Raw genomic sequence first — 19,384 nt, 5'->3', positions numbered from 1 at the left:
GGAACACGTGAGAGAGCGAACGCGCGAGCACACGAACCGCGACACACCGCGTATAATACACGCGAAATGAAATCATCCAGTGCAGAAACAAAGGACAATCAAATATCCTCTCCTCTTCCCCCCGCTGCTTTTGTTCGTAGGATCCACGCCACAGGTAACTTTCCCCCCGGGTGCTGGTCATGATCGTTACGAGGAGAATTTCAATGGACCAGCAACGTATCCGGAGCCCTATGTTGAGCGTTACGGTATTAAGAGTGATTTTAGCGGTCGGGAACCTCTACATCCTACGCCACCTCGGCCCGGTTACGTGCCCACCTTGGGACAGACGCCGCCATCGAGCACTCAGGGTTCCGTCATGATGGTTTACGGACTTCAGCCGGACAAAGTCAACACGGACAAGTTATTCAACTTGTTCTGCCTCTACGGAAACGTAACGAAGGTACGATCCGGTTTTCGTGTTAACCCACCATGCTGTTTTTCATCGTTAGACGACGATATCGGTTCAAGTTCGTTGACAGCGATCGAAGAAGGGACGGTTTTGGGGTTTGCGAGTGGAGCAATATGCTTCGTAGTCGCTCGTATCGTATTGGTAGCAACTAGAATAAATTCTTCGATCGTTGGTATCGGGGACAATTAGATTTGAATTGGAACGTCTTTCTTGTTAGGGAAAAATTTGTATTAACGTTAATCTGTCTTTGGTAGAATATTTAGAGCTATATAACGAGTAAATTTTTTGAATAACGGTGATTTAAATTCCATAATCCAACAAATACAGAGGAAGCTTGAACAAAAATATGCTCGTGATTTCGTAACAGGTGAAGTTCTTGAAGACGAAAGAAGGCTGTGCCATGATCCAGATGGGCGACAACATAGCAGTGGAACGTTGTTTACAAAATCTGAACAACGTGACGATCGGTACAGACGGAAGGCTGCAGCTTGGCTTCTCGAAGCAGGCTTTTCTTTCAGACGTCACTAACCCCTACATTTTGCCTGACAAGACAGCGAGCTTCAAAGATTTCACAGGAAGCAAGAATAACAGGTACAGCTAAACCATCGTATCCCCTGTGATATTCTAAACCATATTCCTTCTCTCCACAATCTCCTATTCTCTTATTCTCGATTTTATCTTTTCATCGATTTTTCTCAACCGATAATTACTCGATCTTTTTTATTCGAGCAATAATCACTAGACAGACTTGTTTGTCCGTTGAGCAAATATTTCTCGAATGTGGCCATCGATTCGCTAAAGAACCTACCACGATTCGAATCGATCTAGAGTCTTGTCGCGACGATGAATGAACGTTAACGAGAGATTCTCGATTCTATAGCAGTTAGAGGAACTGTGCGAGCATTTTGCGCGACGAACATGTTTCCTATGGAACGGAACAGCGGTGCAGTGCAATTAACGGCGCTCCTACTTCCGGAGATTCGAAGCTCCTCTTCTCCGATACGTTTAATATTTATTCGATGAGAGCTTAATTGCGACGGCTGATATTGAAATGTACGTGTTTCGGGGCCTAGCATGTTTCGTTGATTGTAAAACTGCCGCTGGGAATATTAATTGCGAGTATCTCGCTTTAAAATACTAGAATTTAGTGGAAATTGCTTTCGATTCATCTGATCCATTGTGTTACACGATGCTGTCGTTTCCATGGGTAATAATCGTTCGTTGCAATAAACAGGCAAACGATGTTTAAGTACGACAGATGTTTAATTACTCTGCTCTAATCGCAGTTGATGGAACTCGTAAATTTATTAAATATAACGTCGCAACGAGCGTAACGTTGAATTAATAACCAAACGTGCGTTTTTCTTTTTGTTTTTGATTCCAGGTTCCTAAATCCAGCAATGGCCAATAAGAATAGAATACAACCACCTTCGAAGATAGTCCATTTTTTCAACACACCCCCAGATTTAACCGAGGAAACCGTGCATCGTGTGTTCGTGGAACGCGGTATCGAGGCTCCAACGACAGTAAAACTGTTCCCCCTTAAATCGGAACGATCGTCGTCCGGCCTTATCGAGTTCAGCAGCGTAGGAATCGCGGTAGCTGCCATCATGGAATGCAATCACACAGCACTGGAAAACAGCAGTAAGTACATACACGAACACCTTTGAAAAAGAACACGTTTTTTCCATTTAGATTCCATTCTCTTTAGAAGAAACCTTGTTAAATTCCTTTTTACAAAACACCAATCCTATCGCACGTAAAATTTAATAAAAACGATCAATCACCAACCGCTGTTCGACCAATATTAACCAATTAAGATCGAATATCGCGTTAACGCAACGCTTCGTTCGCAATTCTCTTTCAAATTCCATTCTTTAACATTGTAACCGCAAAAAGGAAATCCACGCGTTCGCTTAATATTCGTTTTTCTCGCCTGTATGGTAATTCTATGAAGTAAAATAATATACAATAATACGTATTTAATTGATGATGAAATCGTGATATAACATATAGTATATAATTAAATGATCGTATAGAAGAACAAAACTAATCGATTCCTATTCGACTGTTTGTTTTCCAGATGGCAAATTCCCATACATCATGAAACTGTGCTTCTCGTCGTCGCGCACCATACCAACGAGTTTCCCGCCGAGCAGCGGCAGCACGTCGAGCAATTCCGCCGGTAATGGCCACGTCAAAATGCAGCAGGACTCGGAATAGAACGGCGAGGTCCAGGGCCAGCAGCGTCAACGTCAGCGCCAGCGTCCCTCTCTCGCCCTGCACCCGTTGTGTGCCCCGACGGGCACGGCCCTGCACCCAGCCGCAGCGATTACACTATCCCCGGTTTTACCGCCGCCCGTGCCGCCTCCCTTGCCGCCCACCTGCGTCCTGATCGCCACCCCGACTCTGTATCCTACCGTGCCACCGCCGCCACCGCCTCCGTTACCTACGTTCTGGCCGTACGGATGAAAGGAGCAGCGGGCCTACTCGCCGGACGAGGTAGCAATACAAGACAACAACCACGATAACGAAACCTCGTTCACCTATAAATTCTTCTCCTGCGCTGCTGCTACTACAATTCTTCTTCTCCTACTCGTCGCGTGGTGACCACCTGGCAAAGATCAGACGCTGGTCACTGGAAGAATCGGTTCCGTTCGAGGGTCAGCGAGACGGAACTCGGCCTCGAGAATCGAGGAGAACAAACTAAGATAATCTGGCTCGAAAAGGTTTCTCACTGAAAAAGATGATCGCGGCGTCGGCGGGATCATCGTCGTCGACAGGGTGGAGCGTGGCACGAGTGGGCTGCACGAAAGTCATCGAGGATCGTCCGCATAACTGGATAAATGGAAATGTCGAGAAAGGCGAAACATCGAGAGGCAGCGATGTTCATCTTTCTTTTGCCTGTTGCTTTCTGCCCCTCTCGATCAATTTACACACTATGCTCTGTATGATCTTTACACCTTCTTCTTTGTTCGTTTTCTCTATAGTCTCCTTCTGTTTCTTTCCTCTACGCAGTTTATTTCGATTCGACTCTATTCTTCTTTCGTTTCTTCTTTCCTCCTTGCGTTGCTTTGGCGAGGTCCGGGTATACGTGCTTAGTCCGTAGCGCGGAGATCCCGAACGGTGTTTGGACACCGATTCTCCACGGTGTGCTACTAGTGTGTGTGTGTGTGTGTGTGTGTGTGTGTCAGTATTAACTCGAGACGAATCCTCTCGTCGTTGAAATTTATTGATAAAGTAAATGAAGCAAGGAATACGATTTTCCTTTTTGAGAGAAGGGAAACAATTGGAAAATTACGGCAGAGGATTCGATTCGTCGCTTTCGCGGTAGCTTCTTTCCTTCTGTTAGACGCTAGGATCGCGAAGGATTGACTTGTATATATAGAGAGAATGGGTAGGACCCTGCGTCTAATAGGAGTATGCCATGGTGGCCACGGATTACACATATCATGGGCTGGGGAAGCAAGACCAATAGGTTTCGTGGGCAACTGTCGAGAAATTGTCTTGTACTCGCGTTCCTTATCGTTGTTCGAAGAGATATTCAAAGCAAAGAAAGAAAAAAAGAAGAAATGATTTGAAAAAATTGACAAATAAGAAGCGAGAAATCGACAGTTTCTCGCGAAACAGACAGACCATTAACACAACAGTCGCTTCTACGTTGATCCAGCGTGTATGACGTTGCACGTTATTCGTTTCGCGTTATTCGTTTTCGTAGCGCGTATGCCGTTCTGAAAAAAGGAAACAGAATTTGCGGCGCATGTACGAGCTACTACAATATATCAGTTTTACGTGCAGATTTTAACCAGAAAAAGTAAGAAAAAGAAAAATGAAACGAAAGAAGCAAGCGTAACGAAAAAGACACCTCCACGATCTCGAAGCCGAGTGCACCGTGTTCCTCGTTGACCATTTCTCGTGGGATCCAATAAATCGGAGGTTCCTCATTGACCATTAGAAACTACACACAGGATACTGTTAATCTGAGAGTGTTCAGAGGATCTGGATCAATCGTTCCATACGAGTAGGTCCGCCTAGGGGAAAGAAAAAAGCTGACACTACTCCGTCACGACGAACGAGACAACCAAACAGATATAAATAATAATAAAACAGTTGCATTCGACTCGCGGGAATCTTTTGCTATACAGCAAAGGACGAGAGAAAGAAAAAGAAAAAAAAGTTAAGCAACTAAATAACTGGATAAGAAACGGGAAAGTCTCGCTATTCTCCGATTACTGATAGCTCTGTCTGTCGTTGTTTTATATACTCTGTACGTGTATATATCTATATTATATATTGATATCCATACATGCGCTTCGAACGAATATCTATTTATGTTTTCACATTGTTCAGATTTTATTTACAACGCTTGGAATTGTGCTCGAATAGAGAGAGAGGAAAAAGAGGAAGAAAGAAGAGAAAAAAACGAAGTTCGGTGAAAAAGCGTTTGCTTTTCGCGCGCAGAATCTCGGATTCTTCGGTCTCGCGATATCCGGTTGCATGTATTGCCGGAGATCGGTCGGAAAATAGGGTAGAAAAAATGAAAAGAAAAAAGAACATGGAAAAATGGATGCTCGCGGTTCGTCTCGAATGCGGGTCGCTTTTTCTTTTCGTGTCGCACGAGGAAGCTTCTCGCGAGTCTCGGTTTTTGGAGGAGAGAAACGATTAAAGGAAAAATGGAAGAAAAAGATGGAGGGAGGGGGGAAAGGATGGAAAGAGAGACGTTCGTGTTTATCGATCGGAAGAATGGAAAATCGTTGATGTCTCCTGCTTCCTCGACGATACGCGAGATAAGGATGAAATTGCGGAGGAGAAAAGAACGAGAAACCGAAAGTCCGCCCGAGCTGTAGTGTTCAGGTTGCGACGTCGACTCGATACCAGTACACTGCTATAGAAAGAGGGAAACGTTAAAAGAAAGCAGAAAAAAATACAGAGCTAGGAAGAGAAAGAGAGGAAAGCCAAACGACCGAAGGTTATATTCTCTTCAAACGCTCGTACACTATTGATCAGATCGCGGACTGTGAATTGAATTTTATATGAATACAATGAAGTCGACGACACACAATATATATTAGTGGTCCCACGGCAATATTTTGTCGGGCCGGGGGGCGTTTTTATAAGAAAGGTTTTAGATCTCCGATTTAAGAAATAAAACAAAAAAAAGTGCATAAAAAAAATGCGAAAAAAAGCGTAAGGTTAAAGAAAAATAATAATAATAATAATAATACAAGTACATATAAAGGTAATAAGTTGTGTTTTTTTCGAAGTGAACCAAATGATTACTCTAAATAAATGTAAAAAAAAAAGAACAAAAAACAAAAAATGATGATAGAGACTTGACTCGGCCATACGTAACGTAAGATAATAAGAAATAAAACAAAATACAAACAAACAAGTGGGGGAAGAAAAAGGGCTAAACGTGTTGGTTTACCCCTCTTTTTAAAAGGATGCGTGGGAGAGAGCGAGAGAGAGAGGGAGAGAGAGAGAGAGAGAGAGAGAGAGAGAAAGAAGATAGCCGCCATTTTTGTCCATTGATCGCGAGAGAGAGACCTAACTTACGCAAACAAAAAAAAAAATAAAAAAAAAAGAAAATATATAATAACGAGAATTATAAACTTAAATAAGGGAATTAAGGAAAAAAAAGGTGTTTATATTCGAGGCAATATTTGCTACAATACAACTAGAGGATAAGTTGTACGTCGTTTTAAGAGGCTCAGTACACAAAAGCGAGGATCGAGACTATTGAGTGTCGAGATAAACGAGGAGAAGAACGCAAGGCAAAGATTACAATAAAGTAAATTTAGAAAGATTATGAAGAAGGTTAAACGAGAGTTTCTCATTTGAAAAAATGGAAAAGATTGCTTATCAATCGTAGAGTGATACGTATAGGTGTATATCGACGCAAGAAAGAGAGAGAAAGAGAGAGAGAGAGAGAGAGTGTATGTGTGACTGAGGGAGAGAAAGAGAGAGAGAAAAAGATAAAAAGAGAGTGACAAAGGTACTAAGCTAAAAAATTAAGAAAAACGAGATGAGAAAACAAAGAACAATCTAAGCAAACAAACAAAAAAGATGCACTATAATTAAAAATGATGTGCTCGATGATCGTTGCTTTGACGACAGTGATCGTTCGTTTATTGTTTCTCGATACCTGTTCACGATAAATGTTGTACTCTGTTTCACGATTTACAGACATTATATTTCTTTCTCTTCCATCTTGTTTTTAAGCGACAACGCGTCGAAGGACGCGTAAAACTGTTTTTACATCACATTCTAGTACTTTTTATTATGAATTATAGTAAAATCGTCATTGTTATTGCTGCTATTATTATTATTACGAATAACAATAACAGCAGGAATAACAATAACGATTTTACTATAATTCTCTCTCTCTCCTCTTCGTCTCTCTTTCTATTGTGTAATTATATATACATATAGGATTACAAAGAAATTAGGTTTTATGGTAGGGAGTAAACAGTTGTATCGCTATTTTATCCGACGGTGAAAAATATTTGGGAATTTTTGTTTTAAAATAGTGAGCAGGACCTAACGCGTAAGGTAAAGAGGAGAAAGGAAAAAAGAAATAGTTTTAAGATACTAGGACTTGTAATCATATCATAACATTTTGTAGATATATGTATATATATTATACACATAACATACGCAAACACACGCATATATATATAATACATATATACATATTAAATGTGATTTTCGGAGTGTGGCATATTTAAATCAAGAGTGTATCGTTTCATAAATTCGTGTGCCGATATGTAACAAACTGTTAGAAAAATTTGTGTCGTTAGATCCAACGTAAGATCCGATTTTATTTTCTGTTCGTTCGATAAGAAAAACTGAAGAGTAATTCTTCAAGTATGAATCTATATGCAAGAACATTCGACTTTCTTATATCTCTCTCTTAATTTTTCTACCTCCTCCTTTCTTCACATTTTTTTAAGCATCAATTAACATTTGTTCGTCTTCTCAAACTTTGCTCGCGCGATATATCGTCCTCTTACGATATAGAAAGTTATTAAAAGCTTTCAAATGAACCGAGTTGCATGAGAAACACTTTGAGAAGAAACAAATAAAATAAAGCGAAACATAAAGTACCGGATGCACCTTCGCTTTTAAGGAATTGCGTGTTAGACACGTCGTCTCGTTTCGACGAAAAAGAATAATAGCTCGGCCGAACGATACCCTCCTGATGCGAATTCCACTCCGGTGTGATGTACTTTAGGTACACAGTTTTGCGAGAATGAAAACCCATTAAGACAGATGAAAAAATGGTTGAATCTAAGGAGCAAAAAAAAAAAAAATCAGTACATAAGTAAAATATAAAAAAGCGTATTGTATTTGAGAGGTCAAGCACGCATGCCAGACTGTCGCTTATTTTCTGACACTTTACCTGTACATGATGAGCGTGTGTGGTAAAGTAAATTTTACGCTAGTATACATGTTTAACAACGAACACTTGATAAAAAAAAGGGAAAAAACGAAAAAAAAACAATGAAAGAAACCACACATTTTCCCCGTGCTGTGTATTTCTATGTGCAACACTGGACAAAAGCAAAGAACTAAGCAAGCAACAATCTTTCAGAGTAATATTCCCTCGCGATGTCTCCCTATATATTTTTTTTTCTTTTCGTTTTCTGTTCTTCTCTTCATACGTTTCGCGACGAACGGAAGGTTCACTCTGCTATCAACTACTACTACTACTACTACTACTACTATTACTACTACTACTACTACCACCACTACTACTACTATTATTATTATCATTAGCACTTTACATTTAGCTCTTCCCACCGTCGTGCGTTATATTCTTCATCGATTAGACCGAATGGCTCCTAAATTGTACCTCGTAGGAACGCGTGTGCACCTAATTCTAGACACGACGACGATCCTCCGGTTATACGATGGTGAGCCGGGCATCCGTGTAAAAAACTTTGATACAGAATGGCCGTGTATAGCAGCGTGTATCGGAGCGTGCGTGCTTTAGAAAGCGGATACACGTAAATCCTCCGTAAAACCGTAAACAAAGCTAAAAAATCGCGACTACTATCTCGTTCGAAGCGTGTTAGGAGGCGAAACAACAGTTTGTAAAGCGGTAGTTGCTTGTCTGTTCGAAGACGTTGCGCCTAGATCGATCGACGGCGGAAGGGTTAAATTTAAAGACACACACAGAGTTTTGAACGATCGCTGTGCTGTTCCATCGGAGGACGACGAGCTTCCACGAGCGAAGGATCTTTCCCAGTCCTTCGTTCTTTTCTTCGATCTTTCTCTTCGGAGGCTCGACGAAAAATATAAAAGACGCGCCGCGGTTGCGTTCCGGACGACGAGGCAATTGCGCAGAACGCGCCGTGAAACGTTAGCGATCGTATTCTTTCGGCTCGGCTTGTACATAGCTTCTTAATAACTTCGCTCTGTCTGTGAACGCTCGCTCGTGTGACAAAAATGAAACAGAAAAAGAAAAAACACGTAGCACGCAGCAATTTGCCGTTAAATGATGTCGTCTCGTTTCTTCGAATGAGTGAACACGGAAATGACAAAAGTGTACAAAAATGGTGAGAAAGCGCGCATCGTCCGGAATCCAGATCGTGTGTGTATATTATAAATATAAGAGAAATATATATATATACATACATATATATATATATATATATATATACCTGTGTGTGTGCGTGCGTACATGTGTGTGCTCGTCCTCCGACGATGAATATTCCCGTTGGAACAGAGAGAGATTCTTCTGTATGTACAAAAAAATCAAATTGTAATTGTAGCGTGTAGAGAGTCTGTAACGATACAGTATTTCAGATAGCGTCTAAATAGCACTGTGTAAAACATACACACAAATACACACATACACACACCGACGATAAGAGATAAAGCAAAATTAAAATATACACTCGAAAGTTTAAAAGGAAAAAAAGGAAGAAAAAAAAATTGAAAAAAGGAACAATATGAAATTTACGAGGTTGTAAAGCGAGAGAGAGAGAGAGAGAGAGAGGGAGAGAGTGAGAGTAAAGTCATCTGTGTCGATGATTAATTATCGACAGAGGGAGAGAGAGAGAGAGAGAGAGAGATAGAGAGAAAGAGAGAGAAAGAATGTGTGTGTGAGAAAAAATAAGAGATGAAAGAAGGATAGAAAGAAAAAGATAAACACGTTCGGTTTTGAGTCTTAAAACACGAAAATACATATCCCATCTGTATGTATATATTTGCAGCTCGCATGAGAATTTCAATTATATATCGACGATTGAGTATGTAATTATGATTGATTAGTATTATCGCGATGACGACGACGACGACGACGATGATGATTACGATGATGATGGTGATGACGACGATGATTATTACTATTATTATTATTATTATTATTATTAATTATTATTATAATTAATTAATTATTATTTATAGTTCCAATTTTGTGAAAATTGGAACGAATTAAGTAATGTTACGACGATCGATATTGCGTTTAAAAGCGTTAGGTTTAATGTTTGTAGTTAGGTAATGTTAGGTAGATTGGAGAGTAGGTACATATCGTTAATATTGTTATTGATTAATAGTATTGCGAAGAAAGGTATTACTGCCGGGTGCGCTTTGATTTCTTTTGTTCGCAAGAAGGCTCGTTGCTCTCGTTCGTTGCGATATCCGAGCGACGCGGCGACGCGAGATCCTTTCGACCATTTTACTGTTTTCAAATATTAACGTTGCATCGCTGATCGAAAACGAAAGCGAAGGGGGGAAAAAGAAAAATGACACTCGTACGCATTTGCGACCACGACAGAAATGAAAAGGAATAAAGGAATAAAAGAACAAGAGAAAGAACAAGTACCTGTGCTAACGTCGATATCTCGAATAAGTCTCGAAGCGGTCGCTCCGATCTCGCGACTTACCACGTTTCAAGTAATTATATTTTTATGCAATTAATCGGATGCATTGATGCCTGCAAGTACTCGAAGCGTGCCTGAGAAGAATTCCAATAGCAAGAAAAGAACACGAGTATGATGTTCCCTAAACGTTTCCCTGTCTGTTTCTTTTTTTTTATTTCTTACGATATCCAGTGTTTGTTTAAGCCGCTGTAAACAACGTTTGAAACATCGTTGCCCGAGATTTCTTTCCGGATATACTCGATGGAAGCAGCTTCGAGTGCCATAAAGCATCAAGCAATCGCGCGTTCTTTCTCGCTGCAACACCGGAAACCGCCCTGGGCCAAACAAAATAAACCAAAGCGCAGTAACCTTTTTAGCGATCCCTCCTTCCCCTCTAAGTATTACCAAGTAACATATACCTGCCCCACATATCAGAATCTTACGTATCCCAAAAGCACTACCATACGCCATATCAATGTTTCGAAACGTTTAATTCTAGAAACGTGTCCTTTTCAACAATGATACGCGTTTCTTTCCCCCTCCCCCTCCCCCCTTGTCCCTTTTTGTCTCTATTTCGGCGTCTCGTTTATACACGCTGTGAAAATTTTAGGCTATACATACCAAATTTATCCCTTTTCTCCCTTTGAAAAAAAGATCAAAGGAAACAAAATCATTCCCTCCCCTCTCCTATCCCTCTTCATCGTTCCTTTTCATTTCCTCCTCCTAAACTAAAGAAAAAAAAAAGAACATAATCCACCTCGTTATTGTACATCTGAGCCAAGAAGGGTCTCTATGCTCTGTCTTCCCATCGCTGCGTCAAAAGACAAACTAGATTGTAATAAGAATTTGTTGACACTGTATACATTATTATACATTGATTGTACACGCATCAGCAACATCACACACTCGAAATACTCGACATCGGTACACGTATTATACATTCACCAAACACTCACCATCGCACGTCATTGAACATACACCAAGACCAACACGACAACCAGGCACTGCGTCAAGATAGCCGAAGATGGATAGGTAATGCTATTCTTCGTTGAACGAGGTTTCGTTTCGCCACACCGAGACATTGGATCGTCGCGATTTCGGGATCGATACGGAGGGGAAAGATGGCGCCATGCTCTTCGAGGTTGACGATCTTCGAGTGCGGAGATCAGAATATTTTAAGTTTAGTTACGTTGATTAATTTAATCGATTAATTATACATTTTTCAACTTTCCAGGGGAAATTTTAGCGTCAACGTGTTTGAATTTTAAGTGACTTGGAAACGTGATTTCTAAATCTAGCGTAAAGTTGAAATTTTAATGTTGTTGAAAACTTATAGTGATCAACCTTGTTTTATATATATATAATTTACAGCTTTTATGTAATGTTAAAACAAATCGCGAAGCGAGAAAATGTCGGAAAATCGCAACTGCAGCGATCTACAGTGGTTGCAAAACGACCTTGTTTTATAAGTCTCGATACTCGGGATACGAGCATTAACCATCCATAATTAGTCTGTGATGTCGCAGCGCACGTTCATTCGAGACATTAGAAAATTAAGAAAGAAAAACATCAGATACGACACGTAGAAGCGATCGTAGATATTCAAACACACATCGAACGAAGAGGTGACACATTCACACAACGGCGAACAGACAGGAGACACAGACAGACAGACACACTCCAATATATGATTACTCTTTAAACGAAAACAAAAGGATAAAAAAAAAATAATAATAATAATTAATGATGTAATGTGTATATTAATACTTGTATGTCGTACGCTCTAATGTTGTTTGAAGAGTTATTTGCGAGTCAATTATCTGTGCCTAGCAGCCCTGTGCACCCTATCAAATGTACCACCGTTCAGATGAAAAATTAAAAATAATAATGGGAAAAAAGTAAAGAAAGATGCTGATTGAACCAAAAAAATAAAATAATAACGATAATAAACAAACAAGCATTAAACGAAAACAACAAACAATTAAAGAAAAATACGAAACGAACGAAAGCTATAACACTCACATACACACGCACACGCGCGTACACACACACACACACACACCCAAGCACGCAAAGGAAACAGCATATATATTACTATAGATATACATAGTTTCGAGCAGGAAATAATTCATTCGATATACACGCACGTGTGTTTCTCGCGACGACAACAGTAACAAAGATAAAGATATACAGCAACAATAATCACAACATATTAAACAAGAAAGCCAATGAAACAGTGAAACAGAAAGAAACAACAACAACAACAAAAAAAGATACATACGGAAATGAAGGAATATTCAAAAAAAAACAAAAAAAACAAAACTTGCACCCTGTATACATAGTTCGCACAATGATCTGTTCCTATTTTGGAATCAGTTTTTTCGGATTTGCCAAGAATGTATTATCTACAGATTCTATATGAAAGAAAAAAGAAATGAAAATATATATAGAAAAACTGATTATGAAATATAAATAATTGAAATCCCATTAGTTCTGGAATTGTTACCCTTTTCGACCGAATTTTCCGTCGTCGTGTGTGCCAGCCGCGTCGTTTCCCACACTCGTATACATATAGAAATAAACGAACAAAACGAAGAATAAATAGAATCGTAGGAAAGCAAAGCGGGAGAACCAACGGAAAATAAAAAAAAAGGAATTAATATAACAGCCACAGAGAGAGAGAGAGAGAGAGAGAGAGAGAGAGAGGGTGAGAGGGTGAGAATAAACAAAATCGTAAAAAAGAAACTAAACAATAAAAACATACATCGTTCGTGATTCGCTTTTCAAAGCTATATAGCAGCTTAATTGGAACACGAGGTATCCTCTTCGTTTCGTGCAATCCCGTAGTAATTCATCTCAATCATCCAGCTCGAAGTCCACTAGAACGGTTGTTACTAGTCGTAAACGAGGAAATCACGAGACCAAAAACTAAGGTATAAAAAATATAAAAAGTAAGGTAAAATAAAAGTAGCACAGAGATAATTATTAGAATCGAAGAAAATATTTAAAAGGAGTTAGAAATGGGTAGAGACACGCGCGAGGATGTGACAGCACGTTTCTAGTGGCACTTTTCGACCACATCGTAGCCGCGACACAGAGCTCCTGCTTCAGGGTAGCACTTTGTAAGACGTTCGTTAAAGCAAATAGTAGCGCATCATGATACGCGAAGCCCTCGAGGAACGACCAGACGGTTTTTCCTTAGGTTCAAATGGCAAACACGGAAGAGAATATCGTGGCACGAATTACTGGCGGAATGAACCAGGCGACAAACGCGATTTTTAACGTTTTTCGATCCTGTTTCATCACCGCCTGTATTTAACAAAATATTAAAAAAAAAACAAAATCGCGTTGAAACTTGGACAAAACGTACACTCGCCAACAAAAAGAACATACATGTATAAAGTAAAAGAAACTGAAACAAAAAAAAAAAGCAAGCGAAATAGTAAAACGAATAATAAGGAAGAACGAGATAAAAAAAATCATTTAAATACGTAGACCGTCACACACTGAACACAACAGCACACCACCCACGATCCACGCACATTCATGTTTATATACGATTATTATGTATGTGTATGTGTATAAAAAGATCACCGACAGTCTGACTCATTCATTCATTTCTTTATGCGAACATCTCGTCAACCAATCCACTGAATTCGACGCTCACACACCACGGTCCTAGAGGTATGTGGGACGCTTGTACACGTGTGTCTATAATTGAGAAACAGGCAAAAAAAAAAAAAAAGAAAAAAGAAAAGAAAAGAAAACAGAAAAAAATACACGCGAGAATTCGATGCCTGCTTCGAGCTCTCTGTTCACGAAGACCGCTTTTCACAATCCGCTGTCGAAATCACCCCCATTAACGTTTGTCTTCTGCTGTTCTTCTTGTCGGATGTAAGTTTGAAAGGATGCGTTTCGAACGAAACGCTTATTTAAGGAAATCATTCTAAATTATAGATACTCGTTGGTGAATTTCTCGCGTACGCTGTTCATTCTATTTCAATCGTACGCGAGAGATTCGTCGATCGGACGGTTTTAGGATGGTCGAACGATACGGGAGAGTAATCGACGAGGAAAACCGGGAATACGGACTGGTATATCGTTCGCGAGCGAGCGAAAAGAAGGCGGAGGAAACGTGGACAGAGACGTGAAAAGCAGCTGGAATGAATCGGTTGATGTTTGTAGAAGCGACAGGTTGCAAGGGACACGATAACGAACGACGAGTTACAGGAAATACATGAAAGAAAAAGAGAAAAGAAATGAATATTTGGGAGAGAACAACATAGGTACGAAAGGAACATCGAGCACAGAGGAATAATAATTACACGTTGAGAGAAAGAGAGAGAGAGGAAGAATGTGAGAGTGGGAGAGAAAGGGAGAGAGAGAAAGAAGAATGAAAGGTATGTTGAAAAAAAAAAGAAAGAAAGAATAATGAAAAGAGCACACTCACTGAGCGCCGCTAGTAAAAGACATGGTAGGCTATTATTATCGCTAAATAGTCGCTAGCCGATAGTGATGTAGTTTACCCTTTAGAGTTATTTTAAGTTCTTAATTATAATATGATTACTATTAAATTTATTATCGTATCACATTACACACTGTAACACTTCTATTATATAATAACAAGAAATATTTACCTGTGCATATTGACATATTAATGGAGTCACATCATTAAACATATACTACTCAATATATTCAGCGTCAGCGACTCGATTCATTGACACCCACACCATATACCATGCATATTATATGCATATATGTGTATATATATACATATATATATGTATATATACCTTTACTACTCAAAGATACAATAATTTTAATCCCTCCGAGATTTGCAAATGATACCGTGTGTCAACCATCGCCATCTCCGGTTCACGACCATGGTTTGTTAATTTCTGTTTTCGATCCTCGTTTATTGTAAGTTATTGTTTACTTTTTTATGGTTGACGAATGGAATCGATCGTTTCGAGAACGACCTGATTTTCCACCGAGATCTACTCGATAAACAATCTGTTTTGTTCCTATTTCTTTGTACTAGATTTATATTTAAAAAAATGAACAGGAATTACTTGCGAATTGTTATTTGTTTAGAAACATAGTTACGCGAGTAATCGGTGAACTTTTGATTTTTATTTTGTTTTCAAAACGACCGATTCAATCGTGTTGTACTTCGCGGTTAGTAGATACGTTTTATCATTTCCGCGAGCAATTGTCGAAATAGATAATATTAAGTTTTAAATGTAAAAACTTTAAATAATATACTATGTATCCTAGTTGAAATTGAATTTGAAAGTTTAAATTAGCACGAAAATGTCGTTTCAAGCGAAATGTAAAACAACGAATTTATCGAGAAAATTTCGTTCCCATTCGTTCCTATTCGTCGATCGTCATATATTTTACGAGTAAATATTTTTTTTTTAATTTATCGTACGTTTGTTACAACCGAATATGCAATTGTTACTGTTTCGTTACGAGATTTCACCAAACGAATACTTTCCATCGTCAAGTATAAATATTTAACCTGTCATTTACGAATACAACTTTTAGTTCTATTTTATTCCCACGACTTCCCATATGAGACGACAACAAGAGGAAACGTGAAAATCCTTCAAAGATATTCCTTACTAATCCGTAAAAGAGCCAAGAAAATAAATATTTCCGAATGAAACCCAAACAGATTAATTCTCGACGTTTTCGCTTGAGAATTTCAACACTGAATTACGCTATCTTTGTCACATAATCACCATCAGCTTGCAGACAAAGGAATACAATGCAACGCGCCTCACATAATTCCAACTGTTCTATTTTTCGTTGACAATTCCCCAAGGCGAGGGTATAAAGTGGTGCAAAGTCGTGGAAACAACATTGTGTTTCAATTTTCACGTAATATCATTGCGCAAACGCCACGATAAGATGACTCGTGCGATTCCCCAGTGGAAATACACGACAAATCCGAACACTTTATTGCTTAAAACGTTGCCACAAATTACATCGAATTTCCATACGATCGCGTGTGACTTCCCGTGTACGGTGTTGGTCGAAACAAATTACGAATTCATCAAATACTTAAAGAAAAATGTTCTTTAATCCGATTATGCTTTCTTTCTTACGAATATTACTTTCGAAATTGCTTCCAGAAAACGTATTTCATTTGAAAATCGAGTTTAAAATTATCAAGAGGAAACGTAATCTAAAATTTAATCCTTTGTTTAACCATCGACTGACATTGTTATAAATGATCGTAAAAGTTTGAATTGAATTATCTAATTAGAATCATCCGAATGAAATTGGAGCACCTGATTTCAATTCGTATCCTATATTTTACACGATAAATGACATTAATGATCTTTAGTAAAACATAGCGTATAAACTAGACTGAAGTGAACTTTAAAACCGAGTAATCTAGCGCAAACAGTTACAGGTCACTCACGAGCCAACGACACCGATCCACAGTTTATCATAGACGGTCTTATTAAAAAATTATACCATACAAATATACGTATTGTTTGGTTAAAACCATCAAATTCTCCTAACACGATACACGATCACTTTATTTTTCCTTCTTTTTTCTTTTTTTCTTGAACTGATTTCACACCAAGTCACGTCGATTCGACCATTCGACCATCTATCAACATGATAAACATTTGCACGTTAAGGGTGACAAACTGTGAGCGTATCTATCACGATGAAACGCGTAAAACGTTGTAAGAAACTAGACTGGGCCGGTTGAGTCCTTCGATAAAGCGAAAATAACGGGATCTTGATAAGGACTGCTTGAAATAGAGCTGCTTGTGCATGCAATCGATTCGCGCGAGCTTTTATTAGTAGTTTATTCGCTAGATCTTGGCCGCAAGCATGCGCACGTTTTCAACAGTCGGCCGTTACGTGTCTTGTTTTCTTCTGCCGCACGAAAATCAACCACCGAACATTCACCGATGTTCTCGTTTCCACGTTTTACATTGTCGCATGCAGTGATTACGCACGGTTATCCATTGGAAATTGTTTAATATTCGAAAGAACCAGTCCGATTCTGTGGTGTTACGACCAGAAGATCCACTTTGCGCGCGTCGTTTCGTATGGAAATATCCTATCGAGTTTATGTTAATGGAACGGTCCTTGAAGAAAAAGTATAAAACATCTCCATCCTTCGGATAATCTGCAACGAAATTTTCCAAACGAACGATTTGCAATTCGAAAGTTGACAGTCGAGAATATTGGAAGTTAAAATTCGTACTTTTTGAAATTTTTTATGTAGAGTTGCTGTTCCGAAACGTAACGTTTCTAAAATTTTCAAGTTAAAGTTCGAAACGATTGGACACCATGGAATTGAAATAATCGATCTAAGTGTTTAGAGCGTTTTCAATATCGATTACACGTCTGAAAAGTTATACTACACAGGACTAGACCACAACACACGACACTGCAACGGATTATTCAGACGAAACGCAACACACAGGAAATCTGTTTTAAATCGTCACTATGCTACGTAGGACTCGTCATACTCCTTCGATGCTTTTGCTAAATGTGACTCTTAAATAAACTTTCCAGATGATCGATAGAAGCTTGTATAGTCTTCGAACGAAAAATTCACTGCGACAATAATCGGATATTTGTACTAAACCATATGCTATTGTCTATAGATCAAAATGATAAAAAAAAAAAGAAACAAAATACCATAGAATCTTCTCTACACTGCGATTAAGGGATATAAAGGAGGGAACAATTCCAGAAGCAGCGATTAGATTAAAAACCGATGTAAGTAATATATTTTCATATTTACAAGGATTTTTAGTTGTAAGTTGAATAAGTCGGATAGTTGAATATATGAATGTATGTATACATATAATATGTGTTGCGCTTGTAAAAATATAAAGTGCGTTTTTTCAAAACGTATTTATTCCATCGACGTAGGAAAGAAAAATACCTTTGAACGAGGCTGAGAGAGAGGGAGAGAAAGAGAGAGAGAGAGAGAGAAAGAAAGAGAGAGAGAGAGAGTAAGGTCACGTGCTTTGTCTTTCTTCTTTGATTTCTACCGCGAAACGTTTGTTCGACGTTCTCATTTCGGAATAAAAATACAATAAATGGAGAAAAAGAAAAAAAGAAAAGACTAAAACCGCTGTATCGCCGCTGTGAGCACGGAAGAAAGGACGAGCGAAAATAAAAAGCAATTTCCGTTCGACGCAACGAGTACATTTTGAAAGAACGCCACGAATAGGTATGCTTTCACTGAAAGCGATTAATTTCCGAGAACTTCGTTTCGTTCCTCGATCGCGAACAACCACGTAACGTCGTCTTTTGTTTCTTCTCTGTGTTTTCTTTTCCATTTTTATGTCTCTGTACCAATGTTATTCTCCTTTCGCGAATTAATTTTTCGACGAGAAAATTGCCTCGAATTTCATTTACCGCGAAACAAAGCTACATGCATCGTCCGATGTATTTCTTCGTTAGATTTCGTAAAAGTACAATAATCTATGGACCGTGGAAAAAATTCTTCGCTTTTCTATTTTTTCTTCTCATTTGTTTTAAACGGATCCTTAGCGTACGAGTCCACCAAGCGAAAAAAAGTTTCGTTTTCTGTTCGCAGCTTTCGGGAAGGCACGTAGTGAAGAATCGCTAAGACGAAATATAAAAACGTTGCCGCGGAATCTGTGGCGAGGACTTCGGTTATCGCGCCCGTTCCATCCCCCTCAACACATGACTCGGTACACCGGGGGGCAGAGCCGCTGGTTCTCCACCCCTCGCTTCCGGATCGTTGTTGGCTGCTTCGGAAGCCTTGAACCTCTTGTACTTCCCTTCAAAAACAGAAACATTTATTTATCTAAAATAAATATAACTGCACCTTGTCGAATCTAGTTATTCTATTCTAAAGTTCAATTATAGGTAATATTACGAGGAAGAGAAGCGACGAGAGAAAATAGAGTTCTTTAACCGAGTCACATGTTTAAATTATAGAAGTTTAATTTTCTCTTATCTCGGAAAGTAGTTGCTCCTTCTTGGAAAGAACCAGGTTAAATCCATTTTTAACGTGGACATCATATTTTTTCCACGACTGAATTATGACTCA

At 39.0% G+C, this 19,384-nt stretch overlaps 2 protein-coding genes across 6 annotated transcripts in view; one reads left to right on the top strand and one right to left on the bottom strand.

Annotated features, from left to right (window-relative positions):
* LOC126869195 (heterogeneous nuclear ribonucleoprotein L) overlaps positions 1-14,749 on the top strand; it is a 165,113-nt gene extending 150,364 nt beyond the window's left edge. For both annotated transcript variants that reach the window (XM_050625422.1, XM_050625423.1), the window contains exons 8-11: positions 141-439; positions 816-1,039; positions 1,833-2,092; positions 2,532-14,749. In XM_050625422.1, coding sequence (XP_050481379.1) covers positions 141-439; positions 816-1,039; positions 1,833-2,092; positions 2,532-2,671 — 923 coding nt within the window. In that variant the 3' untranslated portion in view covers positions 2,672-14,749. The remainder of the gene's footprint in view (positions 1-140; positions 440-815; positions 1,040-1,832; positions 2,093-2,531) is intronic.
* The window catches only part of LOC126869188 (protein stum), a 37,683-nt gene continuing 28,777 nt past the window's right edge, over positions 10,479-19,384 (bottom strand). For all 4 annotated transcript variants that reach the window (XM_050625412.1, XM_050625410.1, XM_050625411.1 and 1 more), the window contains one exon: positions 10,479-19,112. In XM_050625412.1, coding sequence (XP_050481369.1) covers positions 18,985-19,112 — 128 coding nt within the window. In that variant the 3' untranslated portion in view covers positions 10,479-18,984. The remainder of the gene's footprint in view (positions 19,113-19,384) is intronic.

Source organism: Bombus huntii, chromosome 9, assembly GCF_024542735.1.
Source record: "Bombus huntii isolate Logan2020A chromosome 9, iyBomHunt1.1, whole genome shotgun sequence".
Lineage (NCBI taxonomy): Eukaryota > Metazoa > Arthropoda > Insecta > Hymenoptera > Apidae > Bombus > Bombus huntii.
Note: the sequence above shows the minus strand (reverse complement) of the source record. Positions and strands in the feature narration are given on the sequence as shown.